The sequence below is a fragment of the Eubalaena glacialis genome, chromosome 2 (assembly GCF_028564815.1).
Source record: "Eubalaena glacialis isolate mEubGla1 chromosome 2, mEubGla1.1.hap2.+ XY, whole genome shotgun sequence".
NCBI classification, from domain to species: Eukaryota; Metazoa; Chordata; class Mammalia; order Artiodactyla; family Balaenidae; genus Eubalaena; species Eubalaena glacialis.
Genome location: NC_083717.1, coordinates 132,037,532 through 132,050,222, shown reverse-complemented (window position 1 = coordinate 132,050,222; position 12,691 = coordinate 132,037,532). Strand labels below are relative to the sequence as shown.

The window sequence follows — 12,691 nt, the reverse complement described above, 5'->3', positions numbered from 1 at the left end:
GAACATATACATTTGGTGATAAATTTCAAAAATCATTTGTCTGCTATAACAAAATACTACAGACTGGGTAGCTTATAAGTGACAGAAATTTATTTCTCACAGTTCTGGAGGCTAAGTCCAAAATCAAGGCTCTAGCATAATCACATTCTGGTGAAGGCCCTCTTCCTGGTTCATAGCCGGTGCCTTCTTGCTGTGTCCTCACAGAGTAGAAGGTGCTTAGGGAACTCTGTGGGAGTCTCTCTTATTTATAAGAGCATTAATCCCATTCATAAAGGCCCCACTCTCATGGCCTAAGTACCTCCTAATACCATCATCTTCAGGGGTTAGGATTGCAATGTACGAATTTGGGGGGAGGGCACAAACATTCAGACCATACCATTGTTTTATTTATTTAACTAATTTTATGAATAACATTGGAATATACTAAAAGTATGTACACGAGAATGAAAAATGTCTGTTTTATTTTGCTATTGTATCCCTAGCGCCTGACACAGTGCCTGGGTCCGTGGTGGCTATTTAATAAATATTTGTTAAATAAATGAATGAAAAATCTTAGTCATTGCTACTATATCTCCTTCATTTTAGGAACTTATAATCAAAACTGTATTAAGCTCGGCAAGAGATGAGCCCTCTGGTCCTGCACGGTAAGTCAGATATTCTTAAGACTTGGCATGGCTATTCTGTGTTTGTAGTTTTATTTTAGAAGTTAACTGAATTATTTAGCAGTCCAGATTGTTTCAGATACTCAAAAGCTATTCTAAATCACAAATTTAAATTATTTGGATGATTAAATACTTTTTTTCATTATTTAAGTATGAACCTTCCCTTCAGTAAAAAAATAAAATGCTAGTCACCTTCTTCAGTATCTTCACCTTCTGTGTCCAAAATGATTTCTTTTAATTGTATTTAAGTAGATTTTGCTTTCCCTTCAGATTATATTTGTCACTGTCTCTTATGTAGTACCTTGAAATATGGTACTAGTTACCCAATGAATGTTAAATTGAATTAAAATATTTTTATTGTAGAAAGTAATATATCTAAGAAAATAGTATATATTAATATTTATAAATATTTGATCAGGATATTTTTAAAAAATAGAATGTAAATAATAAGATTTTTAAATGTTTTTGTTTTTAAATGTCTCATTAAGAAGTGAAAACTGTGGCATTTTGTCTGTGTTACTAAACTTTTATCAAAAAGGTTGATTTAAATCAGCATGTTGCCTAACATATAAGCTTAGAAGCTTATACCCCAGAATCTGACTAGTAGCAGAAAGTTGAGCCATACTGGGAATAATCTAGATTATTTTGACATCTTGAAGAATGTAGGAAACTGTACACACACACGCACACACAAAAACTGATCTTAACCTTTAAAAAGCAAAAAGCAAAAAACAAAAACTTAAGCATTTGTACTCCCAGTCTGTGCCTTTTACTGTGGCTTTAGTTAGCTGCATCTATGGAGAACTTTGCTTCACTTCAGAGTTTATTGTTATTTTAGGATTACAGCTCCTTCCACTGCTAAACCTGTCACTTGGTTATTTAGATCTGTAAATGTTACATAAGATTGATGGAGGTATTTGTAATGAGGTGGATGGAGTTAGAGTCTGTCATACAGAGTGAAGTAAGTCAGAAAGAAAAAGAAATACAGTATACAGTATGCTAACACATATATATGGAATCTAAGGAAAAAAAAAAAAAAAGGTCATGAAGAACCTAGTGGCAAGACGGGAATAAAGACACAGACCTACTAGAGAATGGAGTTGAGGATATGGGGAGCGGGAGGGGTGAGATGTGACAGGGTGAGAGAGTGTCATGGACATAACATACACTACCAAATGTAAAATAGATAGCTAGTGGGAAGCAGCCGCATAGCACAGGGAGATCAGCTCGGTGCTTTGTGACCACCTAGAGGGGTGGGATAGGGAGGGTGGGAGGGAGGGAGATGCAAGAGGGAAGAGATATGGGAACATATGTATATGTATAACTGATTCACTTTGTTATAAAGCAGAAACTAACACACCATTGTAAAGCAATTATACTTCAATAAAGATGTTTAAAAAAAAAAAAAGATTGATAGGTGGACAACAGTAGAGAAGAAAGGAAGCTGTAGACCTCACATAGAAGACTTTCTATAGTTTTGATAGTAAGTTAGTAGCATTAACACTGATAGACTGAAAGAAGGGACTTAACTTCTGATCCATTATGTTCAGGAAGAAAAATATTTCTGCATTGAATTGTTCTGAAATTTAGCATTCTACTGAATTTAATTTAAGAATATCAGTATCAGGACATGCAAGATATATCAGGAAACTAGAAGGAGCTGACTTTTTTTTAATACTTAGAAACATTATATGCTTCATCAGAAGCTTATACGTGAACACACTAATAGAATTTTTACTGCTTCTGATCATCAGATTACTTTCTTCAGGCTGAAACTCAGTTGAAGTAGGGAACTGAAGTTTCACAAGACATTAGGAAACAGAACAAAAATTCTCCAAGTTCTGTTTCTGTTGGAATTCCTTTATAAAGTGTATAAATTTTATTTGTGGTCCCAATTTGTTTTAAAAAGAATTTGTAGCTAGCTATGTTAAATGTAAAAGATATGAAAATAATATCTTACTGACTGCTGCTATCAGTCAATAAAATTACACTTTCCTTTTTTTAAAAAAAAAAAAACATTTATTTATTTTTGTCTGCGTCGGGTCTTCGTTGCTGCCCGCAGGCTTTTTCTAGTTGTGGCGAACAGGGGCTACTCTTGGTTGCGGTGCATGGGCTTCTTATTGTGGTGGCTTCTCTTGTTGCAGAGCACAGGCTCTAGGCGCTCGGGCTTCAGTAGTTGTGGCACGCGGGTTCAGTAGTTGTGGCACGCGGGTTCAGTAGTTGTGGCACACGGGCTTAGTTGCTCCACGGCATGTGGGATCTTCCCGAACTGGGGCTCAAACCTGTGTCCCCTGCATTGGCAGGTGGATTCTTAACCACTGTGCCACCAGGGAAGTCCCCACTCTTTCCTTTTTGAAAGCATGTTGCATATTTGTTTGGGAAGCTTTATGACAATATCAATTTATCAATATGGGTTTGTTAGAAAGATCCTGTGTGTTATCCCCACCTATGATCTTGGTAATAAATTATAGTTGAAAATAAGGCTTAGAACAGGGAACTCTACTCAATATTCTGTAATAACCTATATGGGAAAAGAATCTGAAAAAGAATGGATGTATGTATATGTATAACTGAATCACTTTGTTGTATACCCTGAAACACAATATTGTAAATCAACTATACTCCAATATAAAATAAAAATTAAATTAAATTACAAAAAATAAGGCTTAGAGTTTGGGGGATGTGCTTTCCTCCACTTTATCTTCCTAAGTAACAAATTTACTAATTAACAGTAATAAATTGATTAATTAACAGAGTAACAAATTGATTAATTCACCTAAACAGTGCATGTTCACTCTGGGTTGGTTGGTTGTGGGTGTTTTGGTTGTGGTGGTGGTGTCATTTCATTTAAACGCTCATACACTTTTATTTGTATCATTATTGGTTGCCTTTTCTGCAGATGTGTAGCACTTTGCAGTTTAGGTATTTGGATTTGTGAAGAACTAGTCCATGAGTCTCATCATCCTCAAATTAAGGAAGCTCTGAATGTAATTTGTGTTTCCTTAAAGGTAAGTAAATAAATAAATAAATATTTAGTGGACTGTATTAAGATAGTATAGAATGCATGATTATTTTTCTCTAAATGTTAATTATATATTGTGCCCTTACAGAATAAAACATTTAATAGATATTTTCATTAATTTATTATTACATTATTTCTTTGATTCTGACTTTTTCCTTAAGAATAGTTCTACTCTTGATTTTAGGATATCTTGGTGATGACCTATTTCATCTCAAATTTTATGTATTTGGCTTTGTCTTTAAGATACATATGGATGACTTCTAAAAAGGAAACCAGTCATTTAACAACATTTGTAGGGCTGTTTATCATTTCTTAATCAGTATTTTTGTAACCTACCCTTCGATCTTTATTACTTCCTGAATTCTTGAGCTATTCAATTTTTGGCTTTATCATTCAAGTTAAATGCCCTCTTTGTGACCAGAATAAGATTTGCTCAGAAATAATAACCTGATTATTTGGAGAGTCTGAATGAATAAATGGATATTTTTTATTTGTAAAAAGATGAGTGATATTATTTTTTGTCCTATGACTTGTATTATAATATCTGTATAGAACTCTAAACACACAAAGTACAAATATTACTTATTTGACAGATATTTCTGAGTATATACTATGTTTGAGGTGCTTTGCTAGGCAGAGTGAGGAATACCAGAATGAAAAAGAAGTATAAATACTAGATTGAAGAGATTAATAATATGATGGCTGAAAAAGATGAAAATAAGTGTAATAAAATATAAAAAGCTGAGAGAACTAAATGAGTGGTGCATATAAACTGCTGATTGAGTTCAGAGAAAGCAGAGGTCACTTTGACTTAGGTATCAGAGAAGACTTTGGAAAGAGGAAGTATGTGGTCAGGGCTTGAAGAGTGGGTGAGATTTGGGCATGGAGAGATAAGCATAAAAAGTTTGACTTTATACCATTGGGGAGTTACCTGAGATTTTTAAGCATAGAGAACGTCAGCATCAGAACAGTTCTTCAGAAGATAATATGGAAGTATTGAGTATAGTAAGTAGATTGCAATGGGGAAAGATGGGATAACAAGATTAGCAGTTTAGAGGCCATTCCAGAAATCTAGGTAAGAGAAAATGGAATAAAACTTTAATGAGGACAGTCAAACATTACAAAGAAAAAATAAAGTTAATTATATCTTTGGAATGTGTTATGATTTTTTTATTTTGCAGGTGTATATTTATCTTCCTAATAATATTTTAATAAACACAAATATAGAATGACAAAAATAAACATGTATACAATTTAAAATTTTTTAGCAGCTAATGCAGAGATGAATAATATCAGGAAGAAATTTTTTATAACAGTGCTTTTTTGTTTTTGTTTTTTTCTTATTATTATTACAGTTTACAAATAAAACAGTAGCCCATGTAGCTTGTAACATGCTTCACATGCTGGTTCATTATGTACCTAGACTTCAGATTTACCAGCCTGATTCTCCCTTGAAAATTATTCAAGTAAGTAATTTCTCATTTATTTCTTATTATGACTTGTTAAAGATCCTTAGATTTGGATACCTTGAGATATAAAATTATTTAATAGTTTTCTTTAAATTTTGCATAGCTAAATAATGGCCACTCAGGGTACTTTTTTGAGATATCAAAGTTCATGACAGTCCCTTTCTATATTATGTTAAGAGATTATGTGGTTGGTTTTAAATGCTACATGTAAATTTATCATTGCCGTTGTCTTTATAATGTATATTAGGCTTCATTCCCTGTCTTAGGTTAGAAAACATACCATCCCTCCAGTTACCAAAATCAGGAGATTATTTTGATTCATTCCTTTCCTTTCCTCTTCAGCCAGTCATTTATGAAGTGGTTTATTTTTATTTTTATTTTTTTTAATTCTGTGTGTTCTATGCTTCCTACAATACATGACATTTTTCAGTCCTTAATTATTTCTTTCTTGAGATACTATAATAACCTTCTAAACTGGTTTCCTGGCTTTTGAGGTCATCCCCTCCAAGTCATCATTCACATTGACATGACTCTTATGTCACTTCCCTGAAGAACAAACAAACAAACAAAATCTCTGAGTGGTTTTCCTTTGTCTATAAAGTAAGACCCAAACTCTTTAGCTGGGAATTAATTCGAGGCCTCCAGATGAGGACCCAACCCATCTTTTCAGAATCATGTACCGATTCCTTTTATGAAATACCCTGTAGTCTAGGCACCTGAGTCAGCTATTATCCCCTAAACATACCCCTCACTCTCTTCTTCTTACCTAAAATGTTTTACTTTTCTCTACCCGCCCCATCTTTCAGTGATTGGTTTAAATACCATCTCCTCAAAAAATAAGAATCCTTACTTGTTCTCTCCAACCAGAATTTATCTTTCTTATCTTCATATTCTTATAACATTTTTAGGAAAGATAGTAATTAATATTTATTAAGCACCTACTACCATGTATCAGTCACTATACTAGTCACCTTTTCATATGTTACCTCATTTAATTCGTAAAAAGTCATTTGAGGTGGACTGTTATCCCTGCCTCCTCTCCTCCCTTTATTTAAGATGAGAGAACTGAGGAGATAGCAACTATATAAAGTCATAAGCTAACAGGGTAGAAACAGGGTTCAAACCCAAGTCTGTAAAATTTCAAGTCCAGACTTTTCCCACTCAACCATGTCGCCAGGCCCTATTTTAACACTAAATATATTTGTGTAAAAATTCTAAGCTTCTTGGGACTTCCCTGGTGGCGCAGTGGATAAGATTCCATGCTCCCAATGCAGGGGGCCCAGGTTTGATCCCTGGTCAGAGAACGAGATCCCATATGCGTGCCGCAACTAAGAGTTCACATGCCACAACTATGGAGCCTGTGGGCTGCAACTAAGTAGCCCACCTGCTACAACCAAAGAGCACACATGCCACAACTAAGGAGCCTGTGAGCCGCAACTAAGGAGCCTGCGTGCCGCAACTAAGACCCGATGCAACCAAATAATAAATATTTTTTTTAAAAAATTCTGAGCTTCTTTAAGACAATGGCATTTTTTAAAATTATTTTTTATGCGTAGGATGACTTGCATGTAGAATCTCTTAGGTAAATAATCTGTTGAGTTGAATATAGTATTATGGTTAAGAGGTTGGGTTTGAAGGTTAGACCTGGTTTAACTAACCCCTGACTCTGCCATTTACTAACTTTGTAACTATCAACAAATTACTCAGTCCTCTAAATTCTGGCTTTCTTTATCTTTACATTTGGGATAAAAATACCTACCTCACAGAGTTGCTCTGAAGACTAAATGAGAAAATATATGTAACACGCTGAGCACTTTTTGCCATAAAAGTGATGGGACATAAATTTTAATAAACGTTGACAGCAGCTACCATCATTATCATGCAGGACGTGATAACTGGATGTAAATGTGAATGTTCATATATATGTCTATTAGTATTAAAACATTTGAAATTTTAAAACTCGAAAATTTTACCCTTTAAGATTGATTATTCTGTTGAAAGTTAAGGTGTTCTTTAAGTAAGCATATTTTTTTTGTTCATTTGAAGGCCTCCAAATCCTTTCCCTTATTTTCTTCACCAGTTTATATATTATTAATACTTATCTAAGTAATTCTTAGCTGTGTAGAGTTTTTGCAGATTGCTTCACTGTACATTATAGTGGCCAGTGCCTACGGATAAATGGTTATACTTTACCTCTAATTGAATGAAGAAATGAAATTCTAAAATAGTAGAGCATTTCACTAATGGTTACCTACTTACATAGTTAGGAATAGAAGCCCAGTGCTATTACTAGTATTAAGTATTAATCTAATATACTAGATTCTATTAGTGTGTAAAGCCTTTTATGGTATAAATTATGTTTAGAGGAATTTTTCTACTTGAAGCAATCAATCATTTATAAAAATTTAATAGCATACAATAAAAATACAATAAATTTACCTCTATACATTTTTAACATGCACATTAAAAAATTGAATGAGATCAAGAAATTTCCAGGGTAAATGATAACACTATAAGAATGTTTGCTTTCTTTTAATAAGGTCTTTTATTTCATATTCTCTGTATCAATTTTATTCATATTCTGTTCAGTGTATAATATATGTTAATTTAAAAAGCCACATTATAAAATCTTTCTTTAAAAAAAAGGCATATATTTACAAGTATATATACCGAAATATCTGGGAAGATGAGAGTAAATTTCTTTATTTTCCCCCAACTTTATTGGGGAATAATTGATAAATATAATTGTATTATATTAAAGTATATAACATAATGATTTGATATTGTAGAAGGGTTACCAAGATCAAGATAATTAACATATCCATTACCTCACATTGTTAACATTTTTTTATGGTGAGAATGCTTAAGGTCTACTCTTAGCAACTTTAAGATATTCAGTACTGTACGATTAACTGTAGTTACTGTACTATACATTAAATCCTTAGAACTTTTTTTTAAAATTAATTAATTAATTAATTAATTTATTTATGGCTGTGTTGGGTCTTCGTTTCTGTGCGAGGGCTTTCTCTAGTTGCGGCAAGTGGGGGCCACTCTTCATCGCAGTGCGCGGGCCTCTCATTACCGCGGCCTCTCTTGTTGCGGAGCGCAGGCTCAGTAATTGTGGCTCACGGGCCTAGTTGCTCCGCGGCATGTGGGATCTTCCCAGACCAGGGCTCGAACCCGTGTCCCCTGCATTGGCAGGCAGATTCTCAACCACTGCGCCACCAGGGAAGCCCCAGAACTTATTATTTTTATAACTGAAAATTTGTACCCTTTGACCTACATCTCCTCAGTTCACTAGACCCCAGCCCCTGGCAACCACTATTCTGTTTCTATAAAATCAGCTTTTTTTACTTTTCCACATATAAGTGATACCATACAATATTTGTCTTTGTCTGGCTTATTTCACTTAGCGTAATGCACTCCAGGTTCTTTCATGTTGTCATGAATGGCAGGATTTTCTTCTTTTCTATGGCTGAATAATATTCCATTGTGTATATATGTACACCACAGTTTCTTTTTCCGTTCATCTGTCGAAAGGCTTGTGGGCTGTTCCAAATCTTGGCTATTGTAAATAATACTGCAGTGAACATGGGTGTGCAGGTATCTCTTTGAGATACTGATTTCATTTCCTTCTGATATATACCCAGGAGTGGTATTATATGGTAGTTCTATTTTTAATTTTTTGAGGAACCTTCATACTGTTTTCCATAATGGCTGTATCAGTTTACATTCCCACCAATAGTGTATAAGGGTTCCCTTTTTTCCACATCCTCGCCAACATCTGTTCTCTCTTGTCTTTTTAAAAATAGCCATCCTAACAAATGTGAGGTGATATTTCATTGTGGTTTTGATTTGCATTTTCCTGATGATTACCGATGCTGAATACCTTTTCATGTTCCTGTTGGCCACTTGTATGTCTTTGGAAAAATGTCTATTCAGATCCTTTGCCCATTTATAAATTTAGTTAGTTAGTTAGTTTTGCTATTGAGGGTATAAGTTCCTTGTATATTTTGGATATTAACGCCTAATCAGATACATGGTTTGCAAATATTTTTTTCCATTCTGTAAGTTGTCTTTTCACTTTATTGATGGTTTCATTTGCTGTGCAGAAGCTTTTAGTTTATGTAGTGCCACTTGTTTATATTTTTGTTGTTGCTTCTGCTTTAGGTATGATTGCCAAAAAAATCATTACCAAGACCCATGTTAAGGAGCCTTTTCCTATGTTTTCTTCTAGGAGTTTTATGGTTTCAGGTCTTTATATTAAGCCTTTGATCCATTTCAAGTTAATTGTTGTGAGTGGTATAAAATAGGGGTCCAGTCTCATTCTTTTGCACATGGATATCCAGTTTTCTTAACACTGTGTGTGTGCTCTTGGACCCTTGTCAAAGATTAGTTGACTGTATGTGTGGGTTTATGTCTAGGCTTTATTCTAATGCACTGGTCTGTGTGCCTGTTTTTATGTCAGTACCTTACTGTCAGTACCATATTTTGATTACTGTAGCTTTATAATAAAGCTTGAAATCAGGAAGTGTGATACCTCCAGCTTTGTTCTTCTTTCTCAAGATTGCTTTGGCTCTTTGGGTTTTTTTGTGGTTCCATTCAAATTTTAGGATAGTTTTTTTCTATTTCTGAGAAAAACACCACTGGAATTTTGCATTCAGTTGCATTGAATCTGTAGACCACTGTGGTAGTGTGAACAATTGAACAATATTAATTCTTCCCCATCTATGACATGGAATATCTTTCTATTTATTTGTGTCTTCAGCTACATTCACTAGTGTTTTCTAGTTTTCAGCATATAAGTCTTATCCTTGGTTAAATTTATTCCTAAGTATTTTATTGATTTTGATGCTGTTGTAAATGGGATAGCTTTCTTAATTTCTCTTTGTGATAGTTTATTGTTGGCATATAGAAATGCATCTGATTTTTGTATGTTGATTTTGCATCCTGCAGCTTTACTGAATTCATTTATGAGTTCTAACAGTTTTTTTTTTTTTTTTTGGTGGAATTTTAGGATTTTCTATATATAAGATCATGTCATGTACAAACAGAAATAATTTTACTTCTTCCTTTCAGATTTGGATGCCTTTTATTTCTTTTTCTTGCCTAATTGCTGTGGTAGGACTTCCAGTACTGTGTTGAATAGAAATGGCAGTTGTGAGCATCCTTATCTTGTTCCTGTCTTCAGAGGAAAGGATATTAACTTTTTACCTTTTGAGTATGGTGTTAGCTTTGGGCTTGTCATATATGGTGTTTATTATGTTGAGATACATCCCTTCTATACCTAATTTGTTGAGCAAAGTAGATGTCTTGAGTGATAAATTACAGATGGTTTTTATAAATCTTTTTGCTTATCTATGTCTTCTCATTTTTCTATCAGAACATATATTATTTGTATGTTTATACATATTGATTCATGACTTGAATTTTTAAGAAATCCATTTATAGTTAACAGAGCATATATAACTTTGGTTCTGTACATTAGGATTGTAAATGATTGATAGTTAAGTGTACTTGAAAAGCTGACCTATTAAAAATTACTTTGAAATAACAATGTTAATATATTTTGGATAAACTTTCAGCAGTAGATTTTGTATCACTTCAGCATTATTGTTTAAGTTTTAGGATGCACCATTAGTTTGACATATTTTGAGCTATTTTCTTTATTTCCTACAGATTCTAATAGCCACTATTACCCATCTTTTGCCAAGTACAGAAGCTTCATCTTATGAACTGGATAAGAGGGTAATTTAAATTTTTTAATATTTAATATGTGGTTATCTAGTAAGATACTTATATTTTAAAACTGTGAAGGTATATCTATTTACATGGGAAACATTAATTAATCTTGTGTTTAAAATAACTTGAAATATAGCTTTCCATTATTTAAGTGTAACTAAATCACATTTTAGTTTATATCTCAAGTTAATCATGGTCATCTGATAAAGTCTTTGAATTTTAGGGTTGTAAGGAACCTGGGAGGATATTCTGTCCATTTATAATTTTTTTACTTGTTATGGTCTTGTTTATGCCTGAAAATAACTGAGAATAGGTCCAGAAACATAATTACAGCTGCAGAGTTCTGTAAATAATGGGCAGAACATATGTAATAAAACATACTTGATATTTCAACACAATATGATTAAGAAGTGGTAACACTGAGATTTCTTGTTGGCATTGTCAACACATGAGTTCTGTTAAACTGTGGGAATATATGAGATCACTTAAGGTGAAGCTGTAGAGTAAGAAGTGTTAGCAAAGTATAACACCTTGAAGATAGCAGTTAAAGAACAGGCAGAGAGGGGGGTCACCAACATAGTGACATAGAAGGCTGCTGAATTTTCCTCCTCCCTTGGACCCATGGAAGATAAAGCTACACATGGAGCAATTCCCTCTGAGAGAAATCCAGAAACTAGTCAAGTGACCTCTACACATCAAGCAACTAAGAAAATACCCACATCAAAAAATAGGTAGGAAAGGCTGTAACACACTCTTGCCATAAACCCCACCCTAGCAGAGCTCCGTACAGTCAGGAGGAAGCCCCCAATTCCCACCTTCTCTCTGAAGAGAGAAGGGTTTAGCCCATACGTCTAGCACCCCACCTTTTAAGCCTGCCACCCAAGGACAGGTCCCCAAATCGCCTGGCTCTGAAAGCCAAAGGGGCTTGCGTTCACAACTCCCATAGAACTATATGAAACAAAGAAGCAGTTGTTAACAGGCACGTTGCTGTTTATATTCCATTTTAGAGATTTTTTCCCCCATCCCTGTTGTTTTTATTTATTTATTTGTCTGTGGTTTATCCATCCTTTGTTTATTTTTGTACAGATGAGCAGATACATCTGTATTTTCTTTTTTCTTCTTGTTTGTTACACAAAAGTATAACAGTCTAGATATTCATTGGTACTTTCGGTTTTTCAGTTGACAGTATATTCTGGAAATTCACAATAAATAAATTCATAGAGGTCTTCCATGTCCTTTTTTGCAGCTGTATAGTATTAGTACTCCATTGAGGGAGTGTACCATAATTTATAAATTTCATAATTTATTCAAGTTATTCTTCTATGTATGGACATAGAGATTATTTTCAGAATTTTGCAGTTACAAGCAATGCTGCAGTGACTAACTTTATGTCTGTATATTTTTACATTGTTGGAATGTGTCTTCAGGGTGTATTCCTAGAAGTGGAATTGCTGGGTCAAAAGGTAAACAGATAATGTAATTATGTTAAATATTGGCATTCCCACAAGCATACACTATGAGAGTATGTTTCCCCAGAGCCTAACCACAGAGTATGACATATTTTTAAATTTTTGCCAGTTTGATAGGGGAACAATAATATTTCAGTGTGGTTTTCATTTACCTTTCTCTTTTTATAAGTGAAGTTGAATATCTTCTCATATTTATTAATGGCCTAATTTTTTACTTTATTTTTGTGAATTGTCCATTCATATGTTTACATTTTCAGTCATATTTTGGTATTTTTCCCTCAGATGTTTACATATGAGGGAGTTTTTTATGTAAGTCAGTTTATCAAT

At 33.8% G+C, this 12,691-nt stretch overlaps 1 protein-coding gene across 7 annotated transcripts in view; it reads left to right on the top strand.

The window, feature by feature from the left end:
* RALGAPA1 (Ral GTPase activating protein catalytic subunit alpha 1) overlaps positions 1 to 12,691 on the top strand; it is a 218,035-nt gene that overhangs the window by 124,741 nt on the left and 80,603 nt on the right. For all 7 annotated transcript variants that reach the window (XM_061180792.1, XM_061180786.1, XM_061180793.1 and 4 more), the window contains 4 exons: positions 586 to 644; positions 3,562 to 3,670; positions 5,040 to 5,150; positions 10,833 to 10,901. In XM_061180792.1, coding sequence (XP_061036775.1) covers positions 586 to 644; positions 3,562 to 3,670; positions 5,040 to 5,150; positions 10,833 to 10,901 — 348 coding nt within the window. The remainder of the gene's footprint in view (positions 1 to 585; positions 645 to 3,561; positions 3,671 to 5,039; positions 5,151 to 10,832; positions 10,902 to 12,691) is intronic.